General features: G+C 33.6%; 1 protein-coding gene across 4 annotated transcripts in view; it reads left to right on the top strand.

Annotated features, from left to right (window-relative positions):
- The window catches only part of REPTOR (repressed by TOR), a 54,216-nt gene that overhangs the window by 21,711 nt on the left and 10,563 nt on the right, over positions 1–21,942 (top strand). For 3 of the 4 annotated variants that reach the window (XM_080146115.1, XM_080146117.1, XM_080146114.1), the window contains exons 3-20: positions 7,358–7,399; positions 8,034–8,102; positions 10,889–10,964; positions 13,120–13,183; positions 13,618–13,772; positions 14,228–14,340; positions 14,695–14,777; positions 16,452–16,524; positions 16,985–17,107; positions 17,585–17,746; positions 17,968–18,153; positions 18,482–18,553; positions 18,840–19,007; positions 19,304–19,410; positions 19,969–20,069; positions 20,515–20,588; positions 21,280–21,381; positions 21,793–21,903. In XM_080146115.1, the coding sequence (XP_080002241.1) occupies positions 7,358–7,399; positions 8,034–8,102; positions 10,889–10,964; positions 13,120–13,183; positions 13,618–13,772; positions 14,228–14,340; positions 14,695–14,777; positions 16,452–16,524; positions 16,985–17,107; positions 17,585–17,746; positions 17,968–18,153; positions 18,482–18,553; positions 18,840–19,007; positions 19,304–19,410; positions 19,969–20,069; positions 20,515–20,588; positions 21,280–21,381; positions 21,793–21,903 (1,881 nt within the window). The remainder of the gene's footprint in view (positions 1–7,357; positions 7,400–8,033; positions 8,103–10,888; positions 10,965–13,119; positions 13,184–13,617; positions 13,773–14,227; positions 14,341–14,694; positions 14,778–16,451; positions 16,525–16,984; positions 17,108–17,584; positions 17,747–17,967; positions 18,154–18,481; positions 18,554–18,839; positions 19,008–19,303; positions 19,411–19,968; positions 20,070–20,514; positions 20,589–21,279; positions 21,382–21,792; positions 21,904–21,942) is intronic. The other variant, XM_080146118.1, reaches the window with a different exon arrangement.

The raw sequence follows: 21,942 nt of genomic DNA, 5'->3' as shown, positions 1-21,942 counted from the left end.
TATTATTAACAAAAATCTTTTTTGAAATATAAATCATATCAATTATGTCATTTATATGTATACATAAATATTATTAGATGATACCCTATTTTTCATAAAGTAGAACTTTTTTTGTGAAGCTTAAGATTTCAATAACTACTGAACCAATTGAGTTCATAGGGAAGTTTCACGGAGGTTCCGGGATGGTTTAGGGTTATTTATTTTTGGATTTAATTATTAGGACGGTTTAAGGCTATTTGTTCCGTCTTTGTAATATCTTGTTTAGGGGAGTTGACCCCCCCCCCCTCCCTCCTAAATTCAGTCAAAGAAAATGATCGTATTTTAGACAGAATATTTTTTAAAAGCATGTTAAAATGATGTTATATGTAAAAGGCTAAATAATTGAAAGAAACTTATTTTGATTGGCGGAAAATCAACTAAAGAATGCCCTGCATCTTAACATTTTGAATCAATTATCTCAGCAAGACTTTTCAAAGTTTTCAATAAGTTAAACAGAAAGAAATGTTTTTCCAGGGATTTAAAGGGTTAGGACATTGGCCGAAAAATTGATGTACATCCCTAATGTTAATACACAGAGTTACTCCTTCTTTAGATTTTTATTAGTGGTTGAAACGTTTGGACACTCAACTAATAAACCAACCAATCAAAATTCATTTAAAATTCCCCGAGTTTTTTAAGCCAACGAATAAGAAAAAGTTATTGAAAACTTTGGAGACTAGTGTATTAAACAGCCCATTGTCTCCGTTCTCTATAGAGACCTTCCGTGAAAATTACAAAAAAATAAATGCTTATACGTTGGCTTTATACATCCTAATATTTAGAAGCAATCTTTGATAACTATAACTCATATGCATATAGTTAGGAGCTTCCTCTAAACGTGTATTATAAAGCTCGATTGGAATAGATACCTACCTAACAAAATCTTTTTTTTATCGGTTAAGGTACCTAAATCAATCGCGCTATTCAAAGAAAAACAAAATAAATGTGAAATTACGATTTTTGTTTTTATTTTTACTGATTTTCCGCATTATTTGTATTATAGGTTTCTGTTTATAAATACAAGTTGCTGCCTCTAGGGGAGGGTAAGGAAGGCAAGAGAAATAGCTTAAAACCACCCCAAGACAATTATGAAGCTTCTCTAAAAAGTACAACCAATTCTGATCAGCCTTTCTCAAGATCTTATTATTCCATTATATTATAGGATATGAAACATTGTTACTTTATTGAGCTGCGATATCTTTGAGCATTATGGCCCTGTCGAACTTTTTAAAGAGTTCGTTGACATTTAACTAAAATAGGGAGAGAGAGAGAAAAAGACAGCTCTTTGAATTCTTTTTACATTTTTTGCTAGTATACTAAACTAGACTTTTGAGACCTTCTAAAAATATCCTTCAATTATATTCATTTGCAAAAAAAAAGTTTTGGGATAAAGTAATAAGTAAGTAAGTTAAATGTTTAGTATATTCCTATTAACAATAGATTTTTATATGTATTTGAAGATTTTTTAAATAACACTGCATTATTTTTTACAATATGGTGGATTTGTTTCGGTTTTATTACCGATTCTACTTTTACAAAGGCAGTGATCTTAAGGGATAAGACAATGAACGATAAACCGATCTCCGTCTGTAGATCATAATTCTTGGTTTGAAAACACTTTTTGTTTTAAACCCAACAGAAAAATTTCCATGAAAAATACTAATAGCATTTGATTCAACGAATCAGATAATGCAGTTTTAAATCTAGGTTACCAGTGTAATTTACAGTCCAATATCCCCTTTGTCCCTACCTAGCATTTATTAATAAAAATTTTTATTGTAACCTAAGCCTTACCTAAGTACGGCAGGTGTCCTACTTTAGTCAACTAACCTAAAAAGAACCTGACCCTATCCTCGTACTTACATAACTTAGGAAAGCCTAAGCAACCCATCCCCTAATATACCTTTACCTTTTTCACTTCAAGTACTATAAATTTTCCCTTTAAAATTTTGATTGTTTTTGCCTTATTTTAGTAGGAAATATATAATCTAAACAAAATTTCTAGTTTTTTCTTCTCAAATCTAGAAAATATTGAAATTGCCATGGAAATAAAATAAAATTAGGCTAAAAATATGAAATTAATGAGTTATTGATGTATGTGTTGACATATCTTATGTCATTTATTTATGTTATAAGTCAATGATGATTTATTTTAATATCGCAGCTACTTTAGAATTAGGGCTCAGTGTGTTTGTTCTGTACGTTCGCTCGACTTTGGTCCAAAGAATTTATATTTTTCCCTATTATTTACAAACAAAATTACCCCCTCTGTTGATAAAAATTATGGGTTTGATACAACAATTTTGTAACAAACCAAAAGAAATTCAATATAATAACCCAAAGTTTTGAGCCAACAAATAAGATAACGTGGTAATAAGATTTTGGGTACCGTTTAATACACAGTTCAATGTCCCATCCACCCCTTGATTTTCCATCATATAAGTATATAACAAGATTGTGGTTGATCTATTGTATTATAAGCTGAATTATTGCTACGCTAATTTTGAACTTAATTATTCCTATTTTATATTGAAATGAGGAAGTATTACGGGTTTTTTATTTCAACACATTTATATACAGTTCGATCTTTAAAACAAGGATAGTCATGTTCGAAATTCGTCAATTGTCAATATGGTTCATACATTATTACATACCCGAAAATGTAAAATTGCATTGCAAAGATATTATTTTCTTACTTTTGTTTGTCATAATCGTTTCTTTATATATTTCTGGAAAATTTTATATTTTATAAAATATTTTAGTTGCAAAGCTACTAGGTATATAAATATTTTAAGATCTAATGTCTTCCCTGTTGATTGACTGCTTTGTAAAAATTAAGTAAAATTTAAATAGGTAACTATCATTACAAAAATGAAACTTAAATATTATCAATAGGTATAAACTTAACTATTTTAAAACATACATAAGAAAAAAAATGCTAAACATTATAAGAAAAAAAATGTAAAAATTTACTTAGGTACCTATTATTTTGTAAATATTTTTATCCCTTTATTTCCCCGCAAATCTTAAGACTGGCGCCTTTTAGCTTACATGTGCAATTTCTTTGTTTTTTTTTTCGGAAAGGGAAAAATGTTCTAAAAACGTTAAAACAGATTTCGAGAAACCTAGACTTAAAATACTTTAAACCTAAAACTATACCCCCCCCCTCTTCCTCTTTACTTAAATTTTGGATCATAGGAATCACCAATAAAAGAATTAAGATGCATGGCAATTCTATCATATTATATATTTATTTTATTTCAAAACTAATTGTTAAAACAGGTCTCTTTATGTCAGGTTTAATTATATTAAGACTTAATTTACAATCAGTGCTATCCGGTTTAGACTAACGAACAGGCACAACCTAAATAAGCTGCACTTCTAAACAACTGACAATTAATATTTGTTATTTAATGTTTTTCCCTTTCTTTTTTTTTTGCAGAAGTTTGGCCTAATAACGCTCTACCTAAAGTATATATCTTTCTTTTCTACAATAATAAGCTAGCTGAACTTGACACTTAAGGTCAAATACTTTTAGATTATCAATAGAGTTTTCTGTAAGTTATGACTCAATTTGGGACACTTGCCAATCATAATCGGCAATAATAATAGATAATGAATATCGGTAAATTAGTAAATTAGTTTAAAAGGTGTTGTCATATACTACCAATGATATATAACATGATACAAGTTGGGACAAAAATATTTCCCTCTACATTAAAAATATTGAAAGTAAAGTTTGGACACAACTGGATTAGAACCAACCAATCAAAATTAAATTTAAATATTTTAAGAGTTTTGAGCCAACGAATCTGACAACGTGGTAATGTAATTGTAGATTACTGTCTAATTTCTTTCCCCTCCCACTCTGATTCCAAGCCCAGAGAAAAATAATTTCTTATATTTCGATATTTTCCTTAAAATCTAAATGTTTTGATTTGGAGGCTGATTCAGTTGATAAAAAAAGTATATTGCATCAATTTGAGTTGAGTAGTAATGACAGATTTTTTTCAGTGCCCCATTAGGGTTCAGTAACTCTTTTCATATTGATTCTCTGTACATATACACTGAATGTTTGATAGAAACAAGGATGACAACATACAAACCTTCTCTGGACCTATAAAGATCTTCATTCTTCAAAGGAGATCCATTTATTGGTCCAGTTTTTGCCGAGATCGTAAGCTAAACACAAATCATCTTTTACTTTTACACAATGATAGTAAAATTAATCGTATTTTAATAGTTCTTAGTTAAGGTTAGGTTAAGTCAGGTTCAAAACCAAATATGGTTAGAGCCATATGCTAGGACAATAATCAAGTGTTCATGAAAGAAAATGAAGTAGAAGGTTTCGTCATATTTCACTGTATTTCTAGCTCCTGCAGGGATCTCTAACCCTGAGAAGCAATCATTTACAACTTAACCTATCAAAAGCTACTGTGAAAACACGACGAAATCCGCTACTTCCTTTTCTTTCCAGAATCCTTTTTTCTTCAGGATTTATATACTTTAAAAAGTTGGACTGTTTCTGTATATATACATAACTACATTACTGTCAAAAAAAAATACACTCGTACACTTAGTCTGAGGAAAAATGAAAAGTAAAAGTCTAAAAAATATGTTCCATTCTTATACTAAAGTAACAGGATGTCTGTGTGTTTGTGTGTTTGCGTGTTTGTGTGTCTGTATCAAAGGATCTCGCTAACCGCTGAACCGATCGGGTTCTCCTTAACAGGGTAGCTTCTCATAGGTCCTGGGAAGGTTTATAACTATTTAATTGGGGGGTGGGACACCCTAACCCCCCCAAAAATGAAAAATCCCCCCTTCCCCCCCCCGAAATTTCTATTTTTTTAAAAAAATTCGCCCCCCCCAAAAAAAAAAATTTTTTTACTGTTCTTATAAATTCTAAAATAAGAAATTGGGTTATTGAAAGGTTCTAATGAAAGGAAAGGGAGAGATAGGACATTTAACACACAAATTAGTCGTCTAATTACACTGTTGGTAGATTTTTACATTATAATTGTGTTATACTTTACTTATACTCTATTCGAAATGAGGAAATGTTCAAAAAAAAAATCATTTTTAACAGATATACTTTTCTTTTTGTTCTGGCATATATATCTAAGAAGATATTAATAGATAGTGTACAAATAAAAATACATATGTCAGGGAGGGAGGGGATATTGGAATGTAAATTATACTTTTTTTAAACACGATCCCTCATTCTTTGGCTTTAAACTTTGGATATTAATATTAATTATGATTGGTTTGTACAATCCTTCAAGACCATACTCAGGGAAAAGGGAATGTGATTCTGACCAAACAATACTAAAGGAAAATTTCCCCACAACCCCCTTTCCTTTTTCCTCCCCCTCTTACTCACCCCTCATCAATTACATGAATAAAAAACAAGATATGCTTTCACCTTACTTTACAAGGTTTCGTGATTTTTTAAAGAATTAATGGTTAGAATAGCTAGGCCTGACCATACTATTTTACCTATAATTTTTATCTACAAAAGGGGTAATATTATCAAATGTTTTTCTAAGTATTAATATAAAATTTGCATATACAAATAAAATAAGAGGGGTTGTTTAATGATTAGAGTTCCTTAGACAAGAAAGGGCAGTTTGTTCTCTTGTAATAAATGGCAGTTCTTCTGATTTGACACATGTCAAATGCCTTTATGAGATCCAAAAATATATGATCTTTACAAATAGTTTAAAACCTGCCCTGGAATAAACTAAGCTAAGCTATTCTGCATATTGGGAACGCATGTACGACAGACTGATGGACGTAATAAGTTGTATACTAAACTCTCAATAGTAAGGAATATCTTTTTTTTTAAATATCATTCTATCTTCAATTGCAGACAAAAAGTCATATTTCCTCCATGGCGGTTAGGACTGATGACTTGACCGACAAAGTTAATTATATAATAGCTATACCCAATAACTTGTTATGGAGGCCGCACATATAAAAGATAAGGAGCAATGAACTAACTGTTTTTAAAAAGTTTCTCTAAACACTGACTACTTATTACGCAGTTTTGTACGCATTTTCTGGACATGTATTATACATGGGGTTCTACAAAAGAGTTATCATTTAATTTACGCAGAAAAAAAAACATTCAAAATTTATACAGTGTTATTAAACATTTAGAGAAAACTTTTAGGCCTATTTAGAATATGAAATAAAGGTTAAAAACTTACAAAAAGCTTTACAATAAAAACCAGACATCATTAAGTAGCACAAAAATTGTGGATGGCTAATCGATCAAATTAAGTTTTAGTGCAGATAGGTACTCAATGTCAAAATAAGATATATAAAATCACGAAACTTTCCCCCATAAAATATGTATTTGTCTTTTGTAGCATGACCGAAAGACCGACGGTTCAAGTTAATTGTGTTATGGATGCTTTTTGGTACGGAGAATCTTCACATTAAAATTCCAGCCGTCTATCTTGAATATCCGCTGGGAAACTTGCATTTTCTCCCTAATCGATTCATAAAGACGGACGGGCGGATATTACGATTTTTTGCTACTTAAAAAACGCGAAAAACAAAACATAACTTTAATGTTTACCTAAGAGAAAATGTTTTGTGTTCACTTAACAGCTTAATACAAAGTTCATAAAAACATGATCGTTGTTTATAAGTAAAACAAGGATGACAACATTCATAAATGCGAAGCTCTACAAAACAGACGTACAAACGAACATAGAGTTACTGCACTTAAGGTATTAATAAAAAAAATGAAAATCATTTAAATCTGAATAAAAATTTCATGCAAACATGTCATTTAAAAGCCTAAAAATATGTAAATAATATCGAAGACGTTCTAACATTTTTACTTGATTATAGAGATGCTTCGCTACTAGTGATAAATAATCATTTATGAATCATAATTTTTAACTGGTAATATTATTAATCAATTCTTATCAAAATCAATATTTTTAATATTATTATTCTATAGAAAAACTGAATTTACATCATACTAAGTAATTCTAAGATTATTTATATTGATTTCAGAGATCTAAAGAGATAAAAAAATGGCCGATAAATTGATGTACATTCCAGATAATGATGCTTAAAATTAGTGGCTGAAACGTTTAAACACTCAACATAGTGAATTAACCAATAGAAATTCAGCTTAGTCCCCAATGCTGTTAAGCCAACGAATAAGAAAGTTAATATAAAACTTTGGGGACTAGTATAGTAAACAGCCTCTCTCTCTCTGATAATTGTTATCTACTTAAATTTTTTAATTCATCTCTAGAGTAGCCTAAAACCTGTTTAAAATTTGATATTTTTATTTCAGGTTTGGTTTGGGTCCTTTTCAACGGAATGTGGAGGCATAATGGTAAGTTTTTATTAAGACAAAACTACAGGGTGCGCCACATAAATCCGGACTTTTTTTAAACGGCCATAGCGCCAAAGCTACTTGACCAATCAGGACGTTTGACCCCACTATAAAAAGCTTAGGCAATTACCTTTTTGCCCATAAAATGTTTTGGACTATGGAGGACATGTACTCCAAGCATATGTTCAACAAGGCAGATTAGTTAGGTACGATTTAGAATGCGTAGCAACTCTATAATCATTACCAGAATGTCCATACGTCCATTTTAAATGTTGATTTATCTACTTTTTTAACAACAATTTTTTTTTTGATCTAATTATCCGATTTATCTGATTTTTTGGTATTTTGATTCCTGAGACAACAAAGTACAATATTATAAGCGAAGCAACTCTATAATCAAGTCATAATAATTTAAGTATGTACATAAACATTATCCCGTATCAAGCAGTTTTTCAACAAATTTACTTACAATTTTGCTTCGACTCTATATATTTATATTCTGCATGATTATTCAGTTCTGACACTATACAAGTGTTGATGTCCGTTTGTCCTACCGTTTCATTGATTCGCTTTTATGGATGTTGTTATCCTTGATTATTTACTGAAACCTAATCTTCTTTCATACTTATTTCAGAAGCCTAATGAGACGTCAACTGGAGATTATATTATAGGCGGACAACAATCTATTCAAAATAAGCAACAGGTACTTATAATTTATTTAATAACTGGTGGAGGGAGGGGACATTGGACTGCAAATATCCCTGGTACCCAAAGTTTTTAGGTACCTAGTGTTATCTTATTTGTTTGCTAACAAATTTTAGTGCACTTTATATTGAACTTTGATAGGTTTGTTTCAGAGTAGAAATTTTAAAATTTTTATAAGCATAGGGGATGTATAATCATTTATCGCCCATTGTATTATCCCTTAAGGTTCCTGCATCTAAATACATACTAGGATTTGCCAGGGGGGGGGGGGGTACATTTGGCTGGTCCCCAAAGTTTTATAAAAAAGTTTTCTTATTCTTTAGCTGAGCAACTTTGGGGTATTTTTATCAAATTTGATTAGTTGATTTATTTAGTTTACTGTCCAAATTTTTCAACCACTAATTGTAATATACAGAAGGGGTAATTTTCAGTATTGTCATTGGGGGTGTACAATAGGGCGGGTTCATATCGGAATTAGACAAAGAGGGGATATGCAACAGATAAAATTAACCTTTAAAACATTTCTGACCGAAAAAGAATTTTAAAAAATTGAGTTTTAGCACGCGACCACTAAAAAATATATTTCATTACTTATTAATATGCAAAGACGACATTCAAAATTTTTTTGATTCAGAACTATGGCTTCATGGTGCTCCCTGGAAAGGCCTTAATGAGCTGAATCAGGAACTTTTGTCCGTTTCAAAATATCTCGTTCCTAGCCTTAGAAATCACTAAAAAAACTAAAAAAAATTAAGGTTTATTGAGAATTGTCTAATTTGTAGAGGTTTTTTAGATATTCTCAGGCTAGGATCGAGATTTTTGAAACGGTCAAAAGTTCTTGATTCTACTCCTCAATGCCTTTCCTGGGAGCACCATGAAGCCATAGTTCTGATTCAAAAAAAAAAATTGACTACCATTTACAAATAGCTATACAATTGAATGTCTGGTCGTCAGCGGTTTTAAGACTTAGGATAAATTTTAAATCATCCAGAGGTGTATTATACTCATACAAATCATTTGCAGATCCCCGCTTTGGCCTCAGGAAAAAAATGTCCAAAATCGACCCACCCTAGTGTACAATTACATTAATATATTGGAAATTTTCTTATACCTTTAGATCCCTCAGTTTCACAGCAAGTTAGTATAAAAGGCATCGGATGATTTTTTGTTTGCTACGCGTCTATTAATATTTTGATTAAATAATATAATAAAAGAAATTAAGGCTTATTTAATTATGTCCGGCTAGACATTTTGTGATAATTGATGCTGAAATTTTCATTCACTGGCGTGCACAGTGTTATGCCAATTGGGGGGGGGGGGGGGGAACCACAAAAACTTTGATAACCCCTCTTACAATTTTTAACCCTTTCCTGAAATCAAAATTGAAAGGGGTGACGGGGAGTTGTAGATCAGACATCAATAACGTCCCATTAGTAGTTTTAAGGGGGGTGTATCAGAAAGATACCCCCTGTAGGACTCGGGGAAGGGGGGGGGGGGTGATTCATTTAGCCATCCCTTGTTTCCCCTATTTTTATAAGGTTTTGAAATAATTTTTCAGTATGCATACTCATAGTACACCAGTTAAAATAATACTCAAATAAAATGGGTTTATAGAATAAAACAGTAAACTTGTTATTAACCAAGGATGACCACTTCATTTTTAAAAACTTTTAAAACTTTTAGTATATATTTCAAACTATTTGCTACTAGCGGCTCCACTCTTAGCATCTAGTGATTATCTTCAAAGAGGTAAGAGATTGGCAGAAAAATAACCTAAAACCATCCTAGAACCTATTTGAAACTTCCCTAAAAGAGAGAACCCAACTAGTTTTATAGTTGTTGAGATCTACTTACTTTTTTTCCTATTTTAATTAGAAAAGATTTCAAAAAGTAGAAAATTATCTTTTTAAGACTTTTACGTAATGGATAAACTTGCTGACTTAATTCTTTTAAATTAAAATATAATTTACTTGTATACCAACGTAGGTAAGGTTATTAATAAATTTTGTATGAATTTTTCTTACATTTATACGTTATTTTTGTAAAGTAACAAATCCTATATTAAACTCTTTAAGACAACCAACCACGTCAAATAAAAGACGATAAACAAAATTGCCCCTTTTCTAGATTTGCAAATATTTAAACTCCAAAGGTTGGTATGTAAATGTACAACCCAATCAGGATATGATATGAACTCCTGACAGTTCAGGCAACAAATAAATAGAATTCGTGCAGGAAAAGGTATAACCAACAAGCAAAATCATTCATAAATAATATTTGAGGGGCTGATGTCAATTATACTATGTGTTGACCTCCCAACGTCGGCTGAAGACACGTTAGGTTTCGTGATTTTTTTTTTGAAAAATAGTTCCGTGTGTTTATATTTATAAAATCTTTTATACCAGTATAATTTACAGTTTAATGTCTCCTTTATCCCCTTGTGTTTCAGTACTTCAATCGTTATCATATATGGAGTATCATTCCTTTTTCAGTATTTCTCGCTTCGAAACTGTTTAATATCTGATCGATTACAACTGGTTTTCAGTCATATTGTAAAATTAGGTAAAGCATCGTATTATGTCCAGTTTTCTGCGAAGATAAAAATGTACAATCATAAGATTAAAACCAGTTTTTTTTAGGGCTTTTGGGGCTTAAAAGACTGGTTTTATTCTAATAATTGTAGGTACATTTTTATGTCCTCGGAAAGCTGTTTAATATGCGATAACCAACTATTGCAGGCACGAAGCGTCGATGATATTTTACTAATTCATATTTTACTTTCAGGTGAACGATTCCCAAGTTGTGACTAGCGAGGCTCTTCAAATAATCCTCAACGAAGCAAATCTCATCGACCAAAAGGAAATTAATAGTTTATAAAATGCATTAGCGGTATTCGTTGGCTCAAAAACTTTTGTGTACTTTTATTGGATAATGATTGGTTGGTTTATTAGTGTCAACACTTTTCAACCAATAATTTTAATCTACATAAGCTTAGTGGGACCTAATATTTTTGTTATGATTGGGGATGTATATCAATCTGTCTTCCATTGTCTTATCCATTAAAATCCCTGGTTATAAACCCTTAAAAAGCCTCACAGACTTGATTTGATAGTGTTAAAGAGTAGCTTCATTGCACATGAACCCCTTTACGTCCAAATCTTAATTGGTTTTGTCTTTAAGGGGGGGGGGGGAAGTTTTGACACATTTGCGTAAACAGGGAGCCTGGAGCTCCGGAACCTGGAGGCCTATCCAAAAAATCTTAAAACTTGGGAAAATTCATCATATAAGAATGATTTTATCCCTAATAACCTATCCTCTCAGTCCAAAGATAAAGCCTATACTCCCTGTTTACGCAAATGTGTCAAAACTTCCCCCCCCCCCTTATTTTAATTCGTTTGGCAATTTCCCTCATAGCTATTTAGAACTTCTCCCCCCCCCCTTTTTTTTAAGAAATAAAATTTAGTTTTTCCTTTGTTTTTTTTTACTTTTGGTCAGGTAAGTTTAGATTACATTGGGTACTAGGTGGCTCTGCAGGGTTAGGCATAGAAACATACCCTTCTCTTATTTTCAATTTATTTTTTAATGTGGAGGGGGGGGTGTTAAGTGACTGATAAGGACTTTGAAAAATTACCATCTGTATATTGTGACGCGATACCCTTTTGTGCTCTATTTGTTTAGATGAATAAAGTGGATAAATAGAGTAATAGAGAGTAGGTATGTGCGTTCATTCTATGTTTTTACAAATCCATCAAATTATTTTTAGCTCTTTTTGAACCATTTTGTAACTAGGGGTGTGTGTCCAAAAATACCTTATTTGGACCTATAAGAAGCTGTACTTTAAAGGTGAAAGGGAATATTGAACTGTAAATTACACTGGTACTAAAGTTTTTATACCATGTTACTTACTAACTTTGTAGGCCCAAATACTTTGGACATGTTCATTAAATTTTTTATTCTGGACAATTAAGGAGAGTTTAAACTTTTCTATAAATAATATTAATCTACTCAATGTGTAATTTTGTTTAACATCATTGGGGATATATAAATCACTTTTTCTCCATTGCATGTCTTATACCTTAAGATCCCTGAATCTAAATAACTAAGGAACCATCCTATTTTGAGATTTTATATAATTTGGAAGATTTACATAAACTCTTTTTTATGCATCTTTTCCAGACTATTTACTTTCTATGTGTCTCAGACATTTTTTTTTAACAAACGGATGGTTTATGACAGATTTTAATGATCATTAATGAACATTTTTATCCTTAAATAAAAGTAGCAGGAGGATGACTGTTTGTACCGAAGGATCTCGATAACCAATGAATTGTTTTTTTTTTCTCCTTTACAGTGTAGCTTCTCATATTTTCTGGGAAGGTAGGAAAGAGAAATCTCCCCTTGGAAAAATACTCCCCCCCCCCCATATATTTACGTTTTTTCTTGAAACTAAAATAAATTAGTAACTATCCGATTTCCCTGCTGAACTAAGCTACGCAGATCTGTGGAATCTTTTTTTGGCATGTTTTTTTTGTAACCACTTTCAATATAATTGTATTGTGATACATTTTTTCTTTCCTAACCGTTCATAACAAAAATATTTAGGTAATTCACGTGTTTGAAATATTTATATGTAATGTATAGAATAATATAGATACCTACAACTGCGAACCTAGCTTTAAAGGCTCTGTTTTCAATTTAAAGGGCAAGGGAGGGGCTAGAAATGCATTAATGAAAAAAATAGCCTAAAAGCATCTTGAAGAACTTAAATGAAGAACTCGATCGATTCAGAGGTTACGGATATTTTACCTAAAAGACAAAAACAATAGAAGCATTAAATGGTAGAATATTTTATATAAAAAGAGATCAGCAATAACAAATTTTAGTTGGCAAAACAAATTCAACAAAATTACCTAGGTAGGTATTACTTTTTAAGTTGGTCGGATTATTTTTTGTATGATTTACTATCTGGATCAATAAGAGTTGTATAAACTATTAACTAAATGAACTACTGCAGGGTCTGATGCTTGATATAACCAAACTGTTACAGGAAAATGCAAACATCTTGCCCACACAACAAAGGTAATTGCAAATTTTAAATTTTACCAGAAAGGGAGTGGACATTGGACTTTAAATTACAAAGGTTCCCAAAGTTTTATAACCACAAAATCTTTTTCTTTTACTTTATTGGTTGGTTCCAATCTAGTGTGTCATCCTTAAAACAATTTTTTTTTTATCTACGGAATTGATAATTTTGTTATCATTATTGGGAATATATATTCAATTTATTGTCCATCGTATTATTTATACCTTAAGATCTTGGTTGTTTGCCCATTTACATCAAACAGCCTGTTTTAATTGTAAAATTCTGCCTCTTTTTTTGTGGAATAAAGGTTTTTACAATTTGATGGGTGTGCCCGCTCCTTCCTTATGTCCAATCTCATTCCTTTTCATATAAAAACCATTATATAATCAACAGTAATAAATTATCTTTTGTAATAAATTATCTTTTTCAGAGTGATAGTCAATCCTAATTGGATGGAGGGTGGATCAAACGGGGCCCCCGGTCCCGGCGGCGGGGGAGGGTTTCTCCCCCCGGAACGTGGAACACAAGATATGGGCCAGGAGGGAATTGCTATCCCCAAAAGACAAGTTTATCTACGTACAACAGGTTTGTATATTGTTAAGACTCAATATTATGAGCGCAGTTACTTTAAAGCTAGAGTGTGTTCATACGTTGCAGTCACTTTAAAACAGTTTGAGTTTAATAGCATGATATAATCATCCTGTTCATTTTATTTTTGGAATAATGATTCTTTTGAACTAGCTACACTGCAATTTATAATGAAGTCCTAACAATTGTACATTGTACCTAAGTATTTCCTTCAACAGTATCCTATATTAAACAAATTATACTCATTTACATACAATGTTAAGACATACAAATGTATATTCTGCACTTAGGTTGTGACACTCCACAAGTGTTATGTTCGTTTGTAATAATTTCTGTAATTTCTGATTTTAAACCTTCGATTTTATGGATGTTGTCATCCTTGTTTATTTATGAACATTTTAACTATCATAAATAAGTAAATCATATTACATTGATTTTTTTGCTTGTTCTAGATGATGGTTTGAATATTGGAAATGTTGGTACAAGCGCCCCCCTACAGTCAAGCTCCTACGGGGCTAGTCCACAACCTAACCTTATTTGGGACACGAGTAATAGTAATATCGAGGTGAGTAATCTAGTAATAATAAGAAAGTAATTAAGTGGACGGGCAAACCGATCTATGGAATTAATAAATATGACAGTGGACAATTTGCCAATCAAGGCTTAGCAAATATCCGAAGTTTTAAGCTGACGAATCATAAAACGTGTTTATGATACTTTTGGGACAAGCATGAAGTACAGTCCATTGTCCCCTCCCCTCCTGGTTTTTAAATGTATCTCTAAAAAGTTCCTTTTGGTTGTTGTCGGTCCTGTCATATGGATATAACCAGCAATTTGTGCCCCTTGCATCTAGGGGCTCTATGGTCTTGAAAAAACAGCTTTAAACCATCCCTTGATAGTATTTATATTGTATTTTTAGATAAAAGAGGAGGATGGCTACAACGGCGGACAAGGACACATTTATTCTTTGGGCAGCGGAGGTCATATCATTCAACCAGTCAGGTTTGTGACCATTTCTTTATCTCTGAAGATCACCCCTTTTCATATGTTTTTTTGCAACTTTAATGTTTTGTTATGTTTGGTAAAGGGTAAGAGATCCACACCACACATGGGTTGCGCTCCATGAATTTTATTTTAGGGGATTAGGGGGGATGAGGGGTAGTGGGCGAATCTACACCTTCAAAAACATAACAGTACAATACGCAAGCACTCCTGAAAAGCAGAAATGTTCATAAGATTGATTTTCTCATATAATAAGTATTGACTATTTTTATTCCCATCTTTAGACCATAAATTTGGTCAAGTGATCAAATTAGCATACAATATATACATTCAATGCTTAGAGTGGCCAAATTTATTAGGGTTGAGCCGGATACCGGATATCCGGCTGATTTATAATACCTGATATCCGGTCGGATAACCGGATGTTAAAGCAGCAAGAAAAGTTTTCTTCATAAAATGGTGTTTTATTATATATAAGTGTTACTAGTACCAAGAAAATAATGCTTGTGGGTGTTTGTTAACAGGGATTTGTGTTGTATAATATATAAGAGTAAATTGCCGGATATCCGGCCCAACCCTAAAATTTATATTGTACGTCCTTTGCTAAGATAGGGACAGATACAGTGGCGTGCACAGGGTTATGCTAGGGGGTTGTATTTCTTGACACTACAAAAAGGAAGGAGGCGGTGTTGATACCCCCCAACCCTCGTAATGTATAATAAGAAAAATTAGACTGTTAAGATCCACTTTTGTTACAATGCACATTCTTAGAACATGTTATGGATTCTTAATAGAATTTTCATTTTCTTATTCCTTAGTTTTATTTTTTTGGTGAAATCGATATGAGGTTTTGGGAATAATAATTTCCGAAACTAAAAATATTGGCTTTTGGACCAAGTGACTAACATATATGGAAGAATTTATTAAAAGGCAATTATTTGATAAGGGGGGGGGGGGGCGAAAGTGACACTTTTTGAAACCAAAACTAAAAGTCAAAGGAACTCAACTAAAAAAAAGAGTTACAGGTCTGAGATTTTGCATGGCAGTTGCATTATAGGGGTAAAATATGGAACTGTGAAAAAACGGCGGTGCAACCACTGAAAACCGCCGAGAAAAGGCAAAAAAAATTTCGGCGGGAAACGGCGGTTTTCGGCGGTTGCGCCGCCGTTTCTTCACAGTTCCATATTGTACCCCTATAATGCAACTGCCATGCAAAATCTCAGACCTGTAACTCTTTTTTTAGTTGAGTTCCTTTGTTGACTTTTAGTTTTGGTTACAAAAAGTGTCACTTTCGCCCCCCCCCCCCCCCTTTGATTTATAGTATTCATTCGAATCCGGTTCTCATCCATACGAAAAAACTATGTCTAGCTTCGTATTATATCCAGTTTTCTACGAATATAAAAATATACAACCATAAGATCAAAACCACTTTTTTCAGCCCGTACCTTTGGCATCTCGGGGCTAAAAAAACTGGTTCTAATCTTAATTGTACATTTTATATCCGCGGAAAACTGTTTATAATACGATGCGAGAAATAACTATTATAGTTTTCCAGAGTTAAATTTGACTTAAAGCCCTCTAAAATGTTATTGATTAATTGATAATATTTTTGATTGATTGATTTTTGATAGTAGTATTATTAAAATTGATTGATTGATTGTAATTTTTGTTTAGAAAAAGCCGCGTGATATTTAACTCAGGCTCAGTGGAACCCACATTGGCTCAGCTTAACTCACCACCAAATGAGGTATGCAATGTCTGTTGTCAATCTGCTTGGCTGTCTGTTAGTCTGTCAATCTGATAGTCTGTCTGTTTGTCTGTCACTGACTGACAGCTACTTTATGGCTTGGGTTTATTCATGGTTCTTAAGGGATAAGACAATTGATGAAACATTGATGTATCTCAAAATACCAATGATGATAAACAAAATTCACTTATCTCGAGACACATTAGTTTACACCAACCAATTCAGATTTAATTGAAGTAACAAAAGTTTTTAAAAACAAGTACCTACCATTTGAATTAAATTACAAAGTCCACATAACTCCAAAAACTCAAAACGCAAATGTTAATCTCAAATTTTCGTCAATACCTAAGTACCTATTAATAATTGTAAATTATTATCTACTCAACTAGTTTTAATATTCCCTATCTGACTTTGTTCTACACTTTACTTTTATTTTTTTTAATTGACCTGTTAAACTAAGGAGACAACGCTGACCTCCCTGAACAACCTGGATGACCTGTCGTCGCTGGGTGTTGACCTGGACATCCTGGCTACAGAATTATTTCCACAGCCTGGAGACCATCACCAGTTCTCTGAGATTAAGGTGACAAAAACTATTTTTCATGAGGCTAAAAACCGGTTCTCAAGTACAGGGATATTGTGAAAGAATCTTGCATACCTACCCTGATAAAATATTTTTCCCAGCTGCCTAATTTAATCATATGACTCTTCCCCAACCCTCCCTGATTGTAGTCTCACCTCAATGCTGTGATAATACTCGAACTATCCACGTTATTAGAACTGTTTATGCCGTTTCATAAAAAAAAACTTGTAAATCAAAAAAAACCGTTAATGAATTAATAACAAAAGAATTTTATTTTAATTCCTCTTTAAAAACCTTCATCATGAAATCATTTATTGAAGTATGTGGGAGGGCTAGGATCCATTGATTAGTCTTCCACACTTGTGTTTGATATTTGATATTTCAGTTGGTTTTTTTGGCATTGGAGGGGGGGAGAAAGATTATTTTTACTGTTCTCTGTCCATCTTTTCTTTCAATCCTAAATTTAAATAATTACAGATGGAACCTGGCGTTTTGAATCACGGCGGCATGGGCCACATGGGTGGTGAAGGCGGAGCGATGGCGGTAGTCTCGGCGGGTAACATGTTCCAGTGGGGCAAGGAGTCACAGCTCTCATCCTCGGTACCGGTTTCCGTTATCTCTAACGCCGCGGATTTTCAGGTAAAGAATTTATACCTAAGATTGTTTCTATAAAGAATTTACCTAGGTACCTAATAAATTACAGTATTATAAAAAATATCAAATATAGTAACTTAGTAAGATAACTAACTTGGTTGTCATAAAAAAATGTATGGATCAATGTACAATATCCTTTTTAAAACAGCAGGTTGTCTGTCAGGTTACTTTGTTATTTTTAGCGGGGCTAACCAATTCAATTATAGATAATGTCCACACACCCTACTACAACCACTATCACTCCTCAGGAGCTGTCCAATCTCTCTAACGGCGGGCCAGCCATCTCTCCCCGCCACCTGACCCTGTCACCATCCTCCGCCCTCTCGCCGCTGTCCCCCGGAACAAGGACGGGCCTGTCGCCCAACTCGCAGCCGGCCAGTCCGCAGTTGCAGGTATGCTTTCTACATTTTTGCCGCTTTTACAAATCTCTTCTGTCTTCGATCTCTAACGATACGGAATATAAGAAATGTGATTTTCTTGGCTGCTTTATGATATACTGCTGATTTTTTGTTGGGATATCTCTTTACAAAGAGCAGACATGATCAACTTACATATTTTTTGTCGTACGTCAGTGTGACGGTCGTGCTACATAAAACATTAATATTCATTTTTTAAGGTTTTGTGATATTGTTTTAAAAATTATTGGTTATGGCTAGTGAACATCTATTCTATATCTCATATTGTCCGTTTGTCCATTCATTATTTTGTTGTTATGTTCAGGGTGGTTCCGGGATGAATCTAACCCCCAGGTCTCCTCACAGTAGTGCACTACATGAGCTTCTCATGAGACAGGTACCAGTTTTGTGGCGCTTCGCGCAAAATCATCCATAATAACAAGTTATTTTTTTATATCCTAATTTTGATGCTTATTTGTTATTTGCATGGTACCCAAGACCTGTAAAAACACTTATTTTATGGGATTTTAAAATTTTATTGGTACAAAGATTTGTTTGCTCATGTGTAGAAATAAGTAATGTATCGTTTTTCTGACTTAATGAAATTCTTGGCTCCTCTTTTTTTTATTTAGATTCAAAATTCTAATTACTTAATTATGCAAACTGAACTTGTTTTATTTTAGGACCCTCAGGTGCCGGACCCCATTCGGTCTCGGTCCAACTCGAACCAGTTCAAGAGCGCCAAACGGCCCATCGCCGCCCGTCAACGAAACTCGCTGTCCATCTCCAGCCCCCTGCTGGCCAGTCAGCTCAGCAAGAGTGCCCCCGTCAAGACTTTGCCCATTGAACAGGTACTACATTATTGGACAATAGCGGGTACGCCCCTAGAGGCATTTGGACCTATATGAAGCTTTACTTTAAAACAGAACCGTATATACTTTTATACAAGGATTATATAAGGATTTATTATGGCATCATTCGCAGAGGGAAAGGATAAAAAAATACATAATGTCTCAAGACTTATAAATAAAATGTCATAAACGTATTATAGGAAGCTTCCCTACCATGGAAAACCCAATCGGTTTATTTGTTCGTAAGATCTTAAACTACAAACTAACATTTATATAACATGTTATTTATATTTCAGATGATATGGAGCCGACGAGACCCCCGTCCCCACATGAACTCAATCTGTTCCAACGCTGGGGACTCCAGCATCGCTGATGAAGTCTCTGAAATTATGAATAGTCTTAGGTATGTTAATAATGTTATTTCTATTGCTGTGTCGACTATAGTGTTCTCATGTATAGGTATGAGATACAATCTGAGGCGTGCACAGGTTTTCGTTATGGGGGTGCGCGAAGCGCATGCACTTTTCCCCCTATAAACCCAAGTTAAGAAGGGTGTACTAGTGTAGAGGGAAGTTAATTTATTGTCAGGGGAGGTGATTACACCCCCATCCACTTCCTACATTAAAAAAAGCGTCCTTTTAATGAAAGATTTACACCCATTTTCACTGTAAAGATGAACCAATTACAGTGGGATCATTTCAAGGTGACCGAATCCAAGTTTTAACTTTGACAAGTCACCAAGCGAGCTACAGTAGACCAATCTTGAATGTCACGGAGTTTATATGATTAGAGAAAACTCTTAAAGGACTTAGGGTCAATCTCTTACCCAGCTCCCACCAGAAGGGTGAAAGTGACATAGATACTTAAAAGCATCCTACTTCATTTTTTTTTGCTACAGACATACAAATATCCTGTTACTTTAATATGAATATGATTAACATTGAATCTTTGTATTTTTAAGTCCGAGTGAATTAAATGATATCGACAGTGAAGATGAAACGTACAACAAATCTGAATTAGAAAATGACGAAGCTCAAATGTCAGACCTTGATATTAAACCAGGTAGACTCAAAAGATTTTTTAGGGATCTTAAGGGATAAAGACAGTGGATCAAAAATTAATTTACAATACAGTACAAAATTACCCTTTCTGTAGGTTAAAACCTTAGGTGGGAAATTAAATGTTTGTGCAATCCAATTAGAATTCAATGAAATTTTTGGATAACCTTTACAGGGACTAAAAACTCTTTACTTCAATAAATGGGGGGAGGGGGGGGGGGGGGGGTAAAACTTGAATTTTAATGAGATTACTCCCCATAATTGTACTATCTCTTTTTCTGGAACAAAACCAGTAACCTCAATCACATTGGGTTCGAAGTAAAAAAAAATTTAATTCCTAGCCCGAGGCTACATTTTAGTCTCGTTTTTGCCCCAGCAATGTGCATTGATTTAGCGTTATTCTGATAATAGAAATAAAAAGTACAGGTCTAACAAAGATTTTGTTTTAGATTTACGTATTGATGAAGACGGTGAGGAGGGCTCCAGTAGGAAGGAAAGATATTTCTGGCAGTACAATGTTCAGGTAGGATTCATGTGTGTGTGTGTGTGTGTGTGTGTGTGTGTGTGTGTGTTTGTGTGTGTGTGTGTGTGTGTGTGTGTGTGTGTGTTTGTAGGAGGGCTCCAGTAGGAAGGAAAGATATTTCTGGCAGTGCAATGTTCAGGTAGGATTCATACCCAATGGATATACAATGCGTGGATATTGTGGAAGATTCTCGCTTATCCAGATTATATATTTCATCCAGCTACTTAAAATTATATCCCCCACTTATCACTTTACCCAATTCCCCTCCCTGACTATGGAGGAACGTATTGTCCAATATCTGAGGACTATATTGGCAACCTAAAATGACGACAAAAATCCCCCAGTCACAATATCCAATATTTCTATATCCATTATTATACATGATTAATGGATCTTAAAATAGCTGTTGAAGACAAGACAACCCAACCTTTAATTGAACGAACTTTGTCTTTAAGTCTAACTGTGCATGGCAATGCGTTGCGCCTGTTTATGGGCCAAGGCAATCGCCCTACTTCCACTATTGTTATTTACCAGACATAGCAGCAAAAGGTATAACGTTTACGTCTCTGGAATGACGCGGTGTGGACCAGACCCAAGCGGGCACTGTGCATGGGGCCATTGCATTGCTTTAAAACTAAGTGTTTTGTGTCTTAATAAGTGTTTGTCTCAATTAAAATGTTTCTTTTTTCAGGCTAAAGGACCCAAGGGGCAGAAGCTTGCCCTGGACACAAAAATTGTGGACCCCCATGCCCCTATTGAGGTCATTGATCCTGTTTTCTCAGATAGTGTTCAGGTTAGTTGCTTATTATAAAAGTAACAGGATGTGTATCTGTGTGTATGTATCTTAAGATCTCGCTAACAGCAAGAAAAAATTAAACTATTAGTACCTATTAAACTTTGGAATTAAAAACTATTTTAAAATTTAAATCGAGAATGACTGCCTTTCCTTTTTTACCTTGGTCTAGTTTTAAACTGTGGACGCCACTGCATGGAACTATCATTAATAGTTACTATTCGCATCGTATTATAAACGCATTCCGCGGATATACAATGTACCAATTTTTTAGCCCCGAGATGCCGAAGGATCGGGCTTAAAAACTAGTTTTAATCTTTGATTTTTTTCATATGGATTAGAACCGGTTCTAATCCACCGGATATTAATCGGTTTCTTCGCATGAATACGAGAAAATGTATTATGTTTTAGGTTCATGGTATAAAGCACAGTGGTAAAGCTCGGCGAGGAGATGGTAACGACCTGACCGCCAACCCCAAGAAGCTCGCCATGATTGGAAAGGAACTTGATAAAATTAACAAAGTAAGTACCTAGTTTTATTTTCAATTGTATTGTTCATCA

The sequence above is a fragment of the Acartia tonsa genome, chromosome 13, assembly GCF_053477335.1.
Source record: "Acartia tonsa isolate MP-2025a chromosome 13, ASM5347733v1, whole genome shotgun sequence".
Lineage (NCBI taxonomy): Eukaryota > Metazoa > Arthropoda > Copepoda > Calanoida > Acartiidae > Acartia > Acartia tonsa.
The sequence above is the reverse complement of the archived record's forward strand: the minus strand, read 5'-3'. Positions and strand labels throughout refer to the sequence as shown.